This window comes from Bacillus rossius, chromosome 13, assembly GCF_032445375.1.
Source record: "Bacillus rossius redtenbacheri isolate Brsri chromosome 13, Brsri_v3, whole genome shotgun sequence".
NCBI classification, from domain to species: domain Eukaryota; kingdom Metazoa; phylum Arthropoda; class Insecta; order Phasmatodea; family Bacillidae; genus Bacillus; species Bacillus rossius.
The window spans coordinates 44,916,810-44,931,466 of record NC_086340.1 but is presented as its reverse complement, the minus strand read 5'-3'; the positions used below and the strand labels follow the sequence as shown (position 1 = coordinate 44,931,466).

Genomic DNA, 14,657 nt, shown 5'->3' with positions numbered 1-14,657 from the left:
AAGCGAGCATGAACTTGGGGGAACTTCGGGTGTGGCTCTCTCGTCTGTGAAATGAAGGCTGCCCGCCTGTTTGGGGCTCCATCTCGCACGCCATCTTCATTTTTTTTAAAATTCAAATGAAACTTCTTTCGAGCGTTCAAAAAAAAGTCCGATCGCATGAGAGGAATAGATAGGTGCGTGGTGGGAGGAACCGGGACAAGAGGAGACGCAGCATAGTTGCACACCTTCATGATTGCACAATTGCATACTTTCACACTTTTATGCATTCGCAATAGCATAATTTAGCGCTTGCGTACTTGCATATATATAAATCTGATCTGCGACCTCAGCCGAAGAGATTATGTTTCCTATACATAAAGTAATACGCAATAAGTTTCACTACTGTCAGGCCTGGACTCCACGCACACACTTTTAATTCGGTTTCGTGTTCTCGTCACTGCTGTTATTGACGTGACAACGTCTAATAAATCGATGAACGCCGGCTGCACGCACGAAAAAGTGTCCCGTAACGCACATTGTCCCGTCACGCTGTGTCCCGTCACGCTCATTGTACGCTTGTGCCGTATCTATCTCTCTTCCACTCGATTGGAACAACCATCGATTTGACTTTTTCGAGGCACATTAAACTTGAAACACTCCCATTCGTTTCCTACTTATCCTATCATCGTCCTATCCTTAACAGAATAACACAGATTGGAAGAAGTTAAATAGCAAACATGTATAAAAGTTATAGTTAAAATAATCTCTTCGTTAAAGTAATAAACATATTAGAATTAATGAGTGCAAATAAAAGTAAATTTATCAATTAAATTGTAGATTTCATTTCACTCCTTCTTTGTATCCATACAAAATAGTGATAATTCAATAAAAATGATTCAATTTTATTCATAAAAGTATGCAATCATTTCATCAATGTTTTGTTATGACGGTGTCACGTTAAACTATTGTCCGTAAACCGACTTTACAGACAACCGATTTTCTTTTAGAAGTTACATGGGAACTGTACATAGCAATGCTTAGTTTGTATGTCTTCTCTACCTCAAAATATATAATTATAACTTATAATTAATTACTCTGTCAAAGTTAGAAAAATTGCAGTCAATGTCGTATTCACAGGTGTTTTCACTGTCCACTCTCTCTCCAGTTTCTCTTGTACAATATAATCTTTGACCATTTTCTAAATGCACTGGCAGGTGGCCAACTGCTGGTTCTCCATCATAAATTGGGAACGCCAATATCCGGAAAGCCGTTTCATTATTATTTATATATCTGTCCATTTTTCATCTTTCGGATGTAGTTCTCTGTTTTCTCTGGTTATTGCGAACACAGCCATATCACTGCCTTTAACATATCTGCTCATACATATGTTTCATGGGTTACAGTATTCCACGTCGCGTTTATGTATGCTTGAAACGTTTGTGAGAGAAGCAGACCTTATGGCACCACCCATTGATTGTCTACTTCTATCTCTTGGTTACCTCGCGTTCTTATTTGGGCAGCAAAACCACCATTTTCAGGAGATCATCTTCTCCTGATTGAGTCTCATTTAAATATGGACTTGGATATCTCTTTGTACACTTGCCTTCACTCATACAAGGAGCATATATCTTTTTTTTTACTATTATATTGATAATTCCGAATCCTCTTTTGAATTAGGAAATTTAGCTCTAAATATTTGATCAATTTGATTTGGGTGGATTTTTTTTCCTTCGTGTAACCAAATTAAAATGGGTGAATAAGGTAATATTCGTTTCTACCATTCGACTGAGTACATCCAGCATCTAACGGTTCCAAAAATTGATTCTTTTCGATGGCATCCAAGAATTACATTTGTTTCTGTCGAAAAACTCGAGCTATTATGCCATGGCAGTTCATAGGAGCTTGTCCATAAATCATACATTTTATGATCTCCGGCCAAGACGAATTGCAAGTGAATTTTATGAATAAATTAGGGCAATCATGTTTTCTTACAGAGGTCATAGCATCCTGTGTGTACTCGTGCTTTTCTCTTGGAATTCTTATGTAAGTGATGGTAAAATCACCGGTCTTCCAATGTCGTCAACGTTGTCGTCATTCATGATTGCATCTCTCAAATGGACGTACTCTTCTGTACGCAATTTATATTGGTTCTATCGTGTGAATATGATTCTTTCTGGCTCTATTTTTGCATACATATTCACTAAAAACGGTTGAAATAAATAACGGGAATTAGTAGTATGACTGTATCCCTTGTTGTCTCTGAACATTATGCTCTATGCATAAAATACGTTCGAGTTATTTTTATACTTATTTCTGCATGTATACATTTGGGTTCACTCTGTTCCAAATCGAAATGATATCCATCTTCTCCTCTTATAAAAATTAACGGATATTGAAGAGCATCATAAGAACGATGTGTTTTTACACACTCATATATATAAATAGTAATTCTCCTCTTCTGCCTTGAATAATTATATTAAGACTTTAGTACGCACTGTCCACAATTACAAAGACAATTTCATTGACTTGTGTGTATTAAATCGACGTTCGTGTTCTCCAACTGGTCTTTATACTTATCAGATACCATTTGATCCAGTTATGTTAATATGTGAACAAACTGATTGTGCTTGTGTAAAAATTCTCTGTAGATCTTCAAACGATTTCCCGTCTTTTAACGACCTATATTTGCACAACGTTGACAATGAAACACACTTGAAAAAAAAAATTATGAGATTCGTTTGGCAATGGTAACAACGATTCCAACTTACGACACAAGCGATTTAGACTAAGTCATGTGTTTTCAAGTTATTTTAGTGATGAACATAAAAGGAAATTGGTCGGTCGGAATTCTCACCCGGCCTGTCACGGACATCGTAACAAGAGTCATTAATAGAGACATGCAAAATTCGCGGATTCATTTCGCGATAGGCTAGCATCAAAACAACTATACCTTCGTACCGCTTCTGCGATCGGCCCACATTTTATCCGGGGGAACTGTGAGCCAATGGGAAACACTAAACCAAGAAGGTGCCGAATTACGGACAGCCTAGTTGAGACGTCTCACCGCGTCAGTAGCCAATGAACAGGTTTCATTTCCGCGAGTATTTGAAGGACGGTGGAGTCTATCCTAGAGGTCAATGAATCCGCGAATTTTGCAGGTCTCTAGTCATTAAGTTCGAATCGTTGAAGTTGATCACACAATAAAATGATTGTAATTGTCCTTCACTCGGCATGTGACTACCAAGAGTGCTGTGCTATCAGACAAGAGGACTGGGTGTTTGTCCGACACTAAGGGGGGATACCACCTCTCATCACCATCAACAGCGCGGCCGAGAGCCGGGCGAAGTGCTTCAGCGGAGGACTTGCCGTGGGGGAAACTAAGTCCGATCTCGTTCCGAGTGACGTGCCTCTGATAGCCTCTCCCGTCCCGGAGCAGCGCGCCTCCGCGGATAACGATTCCATTTCCTCGCCCCCGCCCCCCAGCACAGTTTCACGGCGAACGGCGCCGCAGATCGTCTGCAGTTTAAGAGCCCGTCAGACCCTCCCTCGCTAGCTGCGCGGGATCCGCTGTTAGTGCGCCGCTCAGCGGTCACAAATTAAACTAAGCGGGCCCGGCTCTGCCACGGCACTCGGCCTTAACGTAGCAGACACGGCCTCCGAATGGGGAGACAGGAACCATTGCTTAGCAATGGCGTAGGTATGTCCAAAAGCTTACATCCCAAGTCATGCACTCCCATTGCACAAATCTTTCAAAGATGATAAGGAACCATTAGTTTCAAGGGTTTTCGCGTCATCACAATTTTTTTTTACCTTTAAGCACTGAAAATTTGCCTTCTTTAATCGCACACGCGATCAAAATTGACTATTCTCTCTGTACATATTTCACAATATATCCTGTTTTAATTCTTGAATCTTTCCCTTGGGTTTTACTCTCTTTATTCGAATATATTTTGTACTAACGCTACTAACGCTCTCCGGCGGGATAAAATAATAACCACGACCTTGACCCAAGTGCAAGTCTTTGTAACTATCATCACTTGCGCTCCTCTTTTTATCAACTGTCAGTGGCACAGCAACAAATTCAAGGGCGGTATGGAAATAAAAGGTTTAGAAAGAACCCTTAAAAAAGTAATGACTACGAAACGAAAAAAAAAATCAACCTGGCTTGGTAGACCTATCCTGAGATTTACAAAGACTAAAAAGTAGTACAAATATGGCATAGTAAACAGCCTGTTTGTTTCAAAAGCCATCTTGCTAACGCTGGTAACTAAACCTTCAAATTTGAGGCTTAACCGTGCCCAAAAGTCTAGTCAATATACATTAATGTACTTGGTATGGTTACAATAGCATTTTGTATCTAATAACAATTTATCCAACACACTTAATGCAAATGATGTTAATTCACTTACCACTAATACGCACCAGCGAAGACTTCCAAACACGAATCGCCACATGGTCGCCGTAAAACCCGTCTAGAAAAAAAAAAAAAAACACCATGGAAGGCGTGCACTGTATATCCTGTGTACAAATGTTAAGTAAAATATTGTAAACGCTTAATGTAAAATAAATGCACCCAAAGTTTGTACAATAACAGTAATTAAATAATATCATCATAAAAACATAACGTGCCACTTAAATAATCAGACGTTTTATACTACAGTGCCTGGTTAAAATCTATTACGTGGATTACACTCAAACTTTGTACGAATTGACGAACACTAAAAACATGGTGATAGGTAATAGCGAAACGGCGTACCTTGAAAAAATTTAAACATACTAACCAAATTTAGAACAAGGCAAAAAAACATTTTTTAATTATGTAGGCCTACTTAGATTATATGTAATTTAGTAGATAATGCTGCAAATTTCACTTCAGTAATTTACCTCAAACTCTATCTTACAAATTCCAACAAATGTTATTTAATAGTAGTGCTACCGAAAACATGTATTTATGGTAAACAATATATCCATATGTAAACTTAAGTAAACTGCCGGCTCTCACGGAAAAGTAAGCGAGCACCAGCAGAGCAAGAGGAGTGAAGCCATGGGGCCTGACTCCAAGTGACAAACACGACTAATGAGAACAAGTATAAATTATTGGCCGATACCGAAGCCAATGGCAGGACTGACACCTGAACCTATAGGAAGAGGCATCTCGTTATTGGCGACCTAAATAAGACCCCTAGCAGTATATATAGAGCCTTACACCTTCTAGATCACACTTTATTTCTCAATCCTGAAGATAACTCCTGCAGTGCAAAACGAAACGTCGCTACAATCTAACACTTCGACACGGCTCAACCTTGAAGGGGGAATAATTTACAAAGTGTTAGCATACTAAGTCACATCTGTAGATCAGCAGGTCCGATTTGATCTTAATTTATTGTAGAACCAGAAGCGATAAACGTCACGGCTATTTATTTTTGATAACTATGCACTAATTAAATTAAATTAAATGATGAACAATCGCAGAGAAACACCAAGTAGGCGCACAGAAAACATAAAAATTTTTGTGGTAATGTTGGCTGCCCAAGGCTAGTCTCGAACCAACATTGCGAGTCAAAAAATAACCCGTAGGTGTCTGGATTTTTCTCATCCAGCCCCGTGCATAAAATTATATCTACTATTATAGCTCCTCATTGCTACACAAAAAAAAAACCGCGACATAATTCACTATTTATTACTGTTGACAGATTACAACTTTTATGCCATAAGACAACGTCCTAACCACACACTCCGGGAAAATAAATTCAGTTTGCATAGACCTACAGGTTGTCAATAACTCGACGTCAAACCAAGAAAATTGGTAGGCCAGCTAACAACTGTTTAAATTTAAAAAAAAGGTTTTGTAGTTTTTGAGTTGAAGGGTTTTTTTAGTTTTAAAATTTTCATGCTGTACTAAATTATTAAATCCTGTGACTACAAATTTTTTCTAGGCAATCGTGAATAACCGTACTTTTGACAATTCGAAATACAATGAAACTTTAACTTCCTGGAAAAGTGAATTCTTTGCACGACTTATGCGGCAAAAATTTTAAGTCGGGTAACTTAGGACTATTTGCACTGTAACAAAAATTGTATGCCAACTAAGCGAGTTATTTGCTTGATTGAGCCATATTTTAAAATATCTTGCTTGGTTGCTATAGTAATTTTCTTTTCGGTATAAATAGACTAAGTTAAATGATAAAATAAACTTTTACTGTATAAGACGTTCAAGATTTTTTTCCCTCCAAAAGTAAAGCATGTTTCATTTTATTCAAACTGTTGTCAAAATAACGTTTTGTCACGTTTACTTAATAAAGTAGTCACGATAGATAATAATTTGGTGCAGGGTGGATATTTTAAATCTTTTAGAAAATTGCTTATAACTGAAAAACTTTCTTTTTGCAAATAACGATACTTGAATAGCCAATCAACTGCTTGACTTTGAATTATAACACATAGATTATATAATAATGTTCGCAGGCTTTCACGGCCATTGTATGAAGTAGCTTGGCTTCTGGGTTGTAGCCGTGTCCTCGGCGAATAATTCACCGACTTCAGTAGGTAACTGCTCCCTGATTATGGTAACTGCTCCCTGATGATGATAACTGTTCCCTGATGATGGCGACTGCAATGTCGAGACCGAAACGTTGGTGAATTATTTGCCAAGGCCACGGCTACAACCCAGAAGCGAAGCTACTTCATATATTATATAAATTGACTTATGAAAACACATAACGTTTTAGAGACTACCACAAGATAGAGAAAACAAAAAAAACGGTTTAAAAAGAATCAAATTGTCACCACGTGTCAAACAAGATGAGGAGCGAAGCTACAACAAACACTCCCTCGCTACCCACACGACACACCGCAGGCGAGAAACTACCTGCGGTCGTCGCTGTCGGGAACACAAGTTGCCTTTCGAGCCGTCACACCACGAAACTAGTACGCGGAACCAGTCGCTTTCGAAAGCAACACATCCGAACTACACGACAGAACGCAACATCGCCCAGAAGAGTTTCGCAATTAGCGAAGTTAAACGAGAATAGTTGCGATGGTTTAACAGAGACTTAACTCAAGTATCGAGTCTCACATGCCTCAGCATCCGAGAACCTGCCTCACAGAAACATAACCGAAGACAAGTTATAAACTAAGGGGTGGGTACCAGTAGGACTTTACTGAAGTTGGACTGTGCTCGAGTTGGTGAATATCATACGAAAAAAAAAAATTTCAAACCAGTCATGAGGACTGCCGACAGAAGTGAAAACTTTTTCGCAATTTTTTCGAAAAAATATTATCACACAACAAATTTGTATCATCACGTTAGTAAAATAACTCCTAAATTACTATAAAATACGCATTGCATAGTAATTCTAGGTAATAAAAAAATAAATAATGTTCTTAATTTGTAGGTTATATTGTTACAAAGACTCCGTTTTCTTCGTTATTCAAACTATGTACCTATATGAGAATATTAATATATTTTATACTCACTTTTTACTGCACAGTAATCGTATACTTAAGATTAAATAATAAAAATTGAACAAAACACAATTTGAACACTAATAGGAACATATATAGTGTTATCGTTAACACGTCACGTGACCATGTCGATGACGACTTACATGAATTTACTCCCTATCCAAACCTTCCCCTAGAAGTTTTCACTTCAAAAACTCACTTTTATAAGGCTTATGTCGTTACTATTGCTCTCGCAGACACCGTTCACGAGACTAAATATACTCTTCGCCTGGGCCTACGGGTGCAGGAAGCTGTATGCACTGAAGAAAGGCCAGCATAAATGCAGAATTATATATCCGTGCAGAACATTCTAGAAACGTAATGAACCATACGCCATTCTACAAGTTTCTGTAACTGCTTAAACAGTCTACAAACAGAATGTGCCACGCAAGCTGTGTGTTCTCGAGTATTCCGAAAAGATCGATCGAACATTTCGCAGTTCCAGGAACTGTAAAAGCGGCCACGTTGCACACAGCCGATACTCGATACTAAACCTCGAGATCGATATTCGCTTACAAATGCTCATTCGTTTTCGTAGCATAAATGAATTCCAATCAAATTATTTTTTAGATAAATACCACGGCTGTTAGCATTACTAACTACTAAGTAACACATGAATAGGCAGAAGCAAGAGAGCCCTCCGAAATGCATTTATATTAATACAACAGGAAATCATTATCTTAATTTCTTCTCCTACCCGTTCTTTTAAGTTGTACCAAATAGAAAATATTTATATAATAAGTTATATACAGCTCTAATCACTGTTCCACTTTAACTTGCAACTAACTGCCTTTATTCCTTTCACCTGGCCGAAGGAATGGTTCCATTTGCAGACAAACAATGAATTAAAGTAACCGCCAACGCGCACAACAACGCAGCCATGCCAAAGGAGCTGCCAATTATTCAGAAAACAATAAAAATATAACTCTGCCTCGGATACCGGAGCCGGCAGGCAGGCTCCTCCAGCGGCAGGAGTCAGGACCACTCCCAAGTACTGGAAGAAACAGTGTGACTAGGCGGGAGCGACTCGGAGTCTGGCCCGGGTATCGACGGGCTGACAAGACATCGACACTGCACACACACGGGCCGGGACTAATCGACGAGACAGTCGCCAAACACAGAGGGGGCGCCAGCGCAAACACACTGCAAGAGGTCTTGTCGTCGCACCGCCACGTTTCCTTGTCTCCCGCTGCGGAGAGCGGAAAGTGTCTACAATCAATTTATATAATAAGTGTCTGGACAAAACACCATATTTAACATCGCAATTTCAATTTTTTTTGGCGTTGCCTGCTTATTAATCTCAAAAATCTATAGCAACTTTTTTTCTTCATATAGTATTCATAACATTTCGCGATTTAGAATTTTTACATATATGTAACAAATGTTTTTGTGTCTATCTTCATGGCAACGAGATTCCTCCCTCGATTATAGGCCAAAGTTTTGAAACTTACCCAACAATCACATTCATGAGATGTCGATGTTAATATCGACACGTGGGCGTTTCGCACAGAAGTTCGGCACACTGATCCTTCCTGCCCCCAGGCAGCAGTGGAGTTTAAAATTGCGAGCTGACAGAGTCGTAAACAATGCCCAAGCTAATATGTGTGTATGGCAAGCACAACAACTTATGGACACCGTCTCGACGCAGGAAGAAAGGAACCGTAGAAGTTTACGTCCGTAACTCTTATTTAAAAAAGTACTACAGAATTTTATATTTAGTTTGCCCAAGAAAGGAAAGAAAAATTGCATTCTAAACCGGTCTGGTGGATTTAAGTTGCCTTGTACCCACATTTACAACAAAATCATGAAAATTTAATTTTACGATGTAGTTTTTTGTGGTGTAAAAACTGTCAGAATTTAAGGAACTCACCAGCCGGACACGCCCTAGACCTTCTTGCATTGATCTCTGCAATTAAGCATACATGTCACCGTTAAAAATTGCCACGGCAATACTACACATAAGCGTCTGCATCAGCGAAATCGCTCGCAAACTCGTGGTGACCTCTGTAACATTCTGCCGACTGCTTCACCTCTCGTCCTGCTAAAAGAGGAGAGAGAGGGGGGAATGGCTGCCGAGACTTTGCCAGCGTAGTTATATCTTACCAAGAATGTTCTGTGGGACGGCAGAGCACAAATAAATGCTGTATAACGTTTAGTACCTGCCTGTATCCGCATAGTTGCCCCCCTTGCCCCCCGCAAAAGGGGATAACAAGAGGAAAGGTTGATTAGAGCGAAACTCGCCGACATTAGTATATAATAGCCGGTACAGGGACTGGTGCCTGGGCGGGGTGTGAGGTGGCGGCTTATGCCTTGGAACCTACATCTCCGATGACGTCACTGCCGTCATCTAAATTAAAAACGTTACTGTTGCACTTTTCGTTAAGCCGCCATATTAAACTCTGAAGACATGGCAGCCATCTTGGATTACACTGATGTTTGACCTTGAATTTCGCCATCTTGGCATCGAGCGCCCCAATCTCTGCTGTATTTATCGCTACGATCGCCATTTTCAATTCTAAGAACATGCCCACCATCTTGGGGTGGGGTCAATGATCGACCGACCTCTGATGTCACGGCGAACAGTTTCGTTGTCAAATTTCATACAAATTATTAAAAAATGACTCAAAATTCCTCAAAATTTCCTATTTCGACATAAGCAGTCCAGCTTTTAGGAAACATTTCCCAAATTTTACTCTAAAAAAAAATCCAAAAATTAGAAATTTCCTCAGAAGATGCTTAACCTCCCCCATGGGCAAGCCTCTAATAAGCCTCTGGAGGGTACCTTTGACCTTGACCATAAACTTGAAATTCTTTAATTTTTGGCCAAAAATTCCAAAAAATGTAAAAAAAAATTGTTTCCTTTAAACGTTGCACTTTTCGTTACACCCACAATCTTGGATTCTAGAATGTTACACTTTTCGATACGCCAGTCATCTTGGATTGTAGAACATAACTTTTCTTTACGCACGCCATATTGGATGTGTATTATGTGATCGTTGCACTTTTCGTTATGGCTGCCATTTGGATTCTAGGACATGCAATTTCCGTTATGGATGTCATCTTGTTGTAGTCTGCTGATGGCCGCCATATTGGTTTATCTGTTCTGCTGGAAGCCGCCACATTTGATTCTATAAATGTTGCAATTTTTGTGTTATGTCCGCCATATTGAAAATCCGTAACTATTTATTAGCAAATTTTAATGGAATGTTTTTAAATCAATAAAAGAAGCATTTGTTTATATTTTAATAAAAAAAAATGCTTGCAATTTGGAGTCCAATGTTTGAACCAGGTGAGGGCATCGATTAAAAATGACGAAACAAAAACAAACAATCCACCAGCATACAGTCGCAACAGTGAGTTCCGTCGCTGCTTTACCTAACAGTATCGCCTTTCGCACGTCTTTCAATGCTTTCTGATTATACAAATGTAGACGAGACCTCAGACCATTTCACTCACTATATTTTTACATTTCATAGACTTTTCCCCCCTTGCCAACATATTTCAATATGTTTACGTTTGTTATTCCATTTTTTTCAACTAGTTCTCAGTATTCTCATGTTATGTTGATATGTATTTTGTAAAGAATTTTATTCAAAGGAAAAAGTTTGTTTGAAATATATATAATTTGTTTATACATGGCGAAACAAATATTTACTTGCGTCAACAAAATATTTTGTTGACATGACCAAATTTAGCGAGCAACAAAAATAAACAAAACATACAGTTTTGAGTTGACGAAATCAGTTTGTTGGGTAAAGAAAATATTTTCTGCTGCAAAATACATTTATTTCGCCATACGCAAAGAAATATTTTGTTGAGGCAAACAAACCTTTCTCTCGGTGTTATCGTTTATTGGGAAGCCCCGCTTTAAAAACCCCTTCAGTTATTATATGATTCATAGCACAACATACCGCTCAGGCCCGCGGGAGATGGGATTGGAAGAAGAGGCGAGGGGGGGGGGGGGTTGAATTGTGAATACGGCGCTGACGTCACACGCGCCGAACAAAGCCACTCGCGCCCTGTGTCGACGCGGCATTGTCCGCTGGCACGACCGGCGCGGGGAGGTAACGACCGCCACTAAAACTGAAGATAACAATATAAAAACAAGCGCGGTGGGACGGGGAGACGGGTTCTGGCCGCGAGGCGCCCGCCGAGGCCAAACAAGCCCGCGGTAATCACACGCCGCACCGGGCCTGCTGTCCGACTACCAACTGCGGGTCCACCACGAGACTAAAATACACAGCGGGCTGAAAACATGTGAGCAGTCCATTGTAGTAACAGAGAGTAACAACATCGTCACAAACAATTACTGGAAATAATAAACCTACCCCCATTTATTCTTACGGATCATTCAACAACAGCATCAATTTTTTCCTGTGACTGTAGAACTATTGTTTCCATTTTGTTGGCCTATACTTGTTACGTGACAAGTTTATTAGAGTAATATGACTGGTTAAATAATCGATAGATTTTTGTTTTGTTTTGAAAGTGTAGTTTACATAAGTGTAGTTTACATAATTGCCTTTTTTTGTAAATTATAGTTTTTGTTCTTGTTCGTCTACTTTTTTAATGTTATCATTATTTTTGTTTGTACTGTCAATAATAAAAAAATCATTTAAGAGCACATAGTGAAAAAAAATTAATTGCAGTAGAGTCCCGCTAATCCGAAAATCCGCCTAATCCGAACAGGGCTAGGACAAAAAAAAAATAATTTTTATAACATTTAAACACTAGGAAAAGTAAAGAAAAACAAGTTTTTTCAAGTTATATTGTACGTTTATTAATATGTACATAATAAACTTATAATTAAACTATTTAACTTTCTAATTGAAAAGAGAAAAAATAGTATTAGGTACATAGTACTTAAATACATTTATGTACGTATTGAAAATTTTTGAATTTACTTACATACTATATGTAGAATTCATGTTTGTACACGATTGACACAAACAAAACGTAAAAAAGCAAACCATTATCTAAGAGGTAAAGTTAGTAATCTTCCTTTGACGCAATGCACTAAATCGGCTTGAAGATGCAAAAGTTTCGCCAACGCCGCATAAACATGACATGTTGGGGTTGCATCGGCATGTTGCTCGACGTAGCGCAAAGCCAGATCAAGGGCGCTGGCTGCGGCAGTGTGAGAAACTACCTTCCTCCTCACTGTCGTCTGCATCGAGATCAGTTGACGTTCCTGCACAGCTGCTACGATATCTTCATCTGTGGCCAAAGTTGTCCACTTTTCAACGCACTCTTCTGCATTTTCGCATCTTGGTACATTTTTTTTTGACTAGTTGAAGTTAAAACTTTTCTTTTGCCGGGGGGAAGACCGTTTGGACAAACTCTAAATCAGGCCAGAGATTTTTCCATGATTTCTGTAGAGATTCCTTTTGTGTTTTCTCCCAAGCTTCTGCTACCCAGTAAGTGACATCTTTGATGGTGATTTTCTTGAGTTTATGCAAGATTGTCAGTTCTTCATTCTCTTCGAGCAGGCTACGAAGAAGCATTTTTCTGTAATTCTGTTTCATAGCCTGCAAAACTCCTTGGTAAATTGGCTGCAAAATTGAAGTGACATTTTGTGGGAGAAAAATGGCTTTGATATCACCGCAAACAAGTTGCATTTCTTCAGGATGTGGCGGAGCATTGTCTATGAGAAACAAAGCACTAGGAGGCAATCCATTTTCTTTGTTAAAAGCCTTTGCTTTTGGCAGCAAATTGTTTTTCAAACCTGTCTTGGAACAAGACACGATCCATCCAAGCTTCCTTTTGGTTTATGTAAAATACAGGGAGTGTGTTCATGTTCATGTTTGTAAAACAGCTTGGTTTTGCCGATTTGCCGATAACCATCAGTGGACGCTTATTTGTGGCAGAAGCATTGCAGCAGGCTAACACAGTTAGGCGTTGTTTATCCATTTTAAACCCTGGTGCAGATTGTTCCTCTTGTTGTGCAAGACTTCTGGTAGGCAATGCTTTATAGTTAAGTCCCGTCTCATCCGCGTTATAAATTGCTGTGGCGAGTAGAAATAAATTATATCTTTGAACTCCTCAAGGTATTCAATAGCTGATTCGTTGTTCGCTGACAGTTTCTCCCCAGTTATTGTAAGCTGCCTGATTCAGTTTCGTTTCTTCCATCGGTCTAAGAAACCGCAACTAGCTGTAAATGATGCGTCACCATCCATGAGCTTGTTCAATCGAAGCGCTTTTTCTTGAATCAGAGGGCCAGTAATAGGGATTCCTTTTTGTCTTTCTTGGGTAAACCATAAAAAAAAGTGCTTCGTACAATTTTTCGTAAGAAGACACGATCGTTTTGTTACGTTTTTCAATATTTTTTTCACTTTTCATAGTACACAACTGCTCAATTTTACCTATGTTCTTTTCCACTCGGAAATGGTTGCTTTGCCAACACCGAATTCTTTCGATAACAGAGTGGCACTTTCACCTTTGTCAAGTCTTTTCAGCACTTCCAGTTTTTCTTTTAATGTACACGAGTTATGTTTACGCTTGTTTGTAATGATGACCAACAGCACTACACACCGCTCACAAAACACAGGGCAAGTGCGCAGTAGAAGGTGACACAGCAGTAGCAGGAGACACACTGACTGTCTGACTCATCATAGTTGGCAAAGGAAGAGGAGAGGAATGCGTAAGCCTATAAGGTAAGGAGGATGCGGGCTTTGTTTAGTCTGGTTCAAGGTCACAGCTCTTCCGCTAATACACACTCACGATCCGCCCTTCATTTCGACCTAATGTTGTCACATAATGTAGGCTGTTGGATTTGTTAAACTCGGAATATTAGAAATTGTAGTTTAGGCTATGTGAGTAATTAAAAATATTATATAATACTAAATATGAACGCTAAATAATAAAGGTGTATTTTTCGTCTGACCTTTCATACATATTTGACATACCAGACACTAAATACGCCTCAAAAAGGCAATATATAGCATTATATGACAAATTTTCCGCCTAATCCGAATTTTCACTAATCCGAACAGGGTTCGGTCCCAATTAGATAGGATTAGCGGGATTCTACTCTAATTAATTGTACATGTTTGCGTACTTTAAGAGGGAGATATTTTTTTTATTTTAGTCATTTTCGTTAATTGATCACTTCTTTGTTTTTTTATCTAATGTTTATTTTTATTTGAAAAAGATTATTTGTCATTTTTTAAAATCTG

General features: G+C 38.9%; 2 protein-coding genes across 6 annotated transcripts in view; both read right to left on the bottom strand.

The window, feature by feature from the left end:
* LOC134538507 (neurocalcin homolog) overlaps positions 1 to 14,657 on the bottom strand; it is a 586,036-nt gene that overhangs the window by 349,901 nt on the left and 221,478 nt on the right. The window lies entirely within an intron of this gene.
* Positions 1 to 14,657, bottom strand: part of LOC134538505 (neuronal calcium sensor 2) — a 560,474-nt gene that overhangs the window by 324,526 nt on the left and 221,291 nt on the right. For 4 of the 5 annotated variants that reach the window (XM_063379883.1, XM_063379884.1, XM_063379885.1 and 1 more), the window contains one exon: positions 4,402 to 4,451. In XM_063379883.1, coding sequence (XP_063235953.1) covers positions 4,402 to 4,451 — 50 coding nt within the window. Of the gene's footprint in view, positions 1 to 4,388; positions 4,452 to 14,657 lie in introns of all 5 variants that reach the window. The other variant, XM_063379886.1, reaches the window with a different exon arrangement.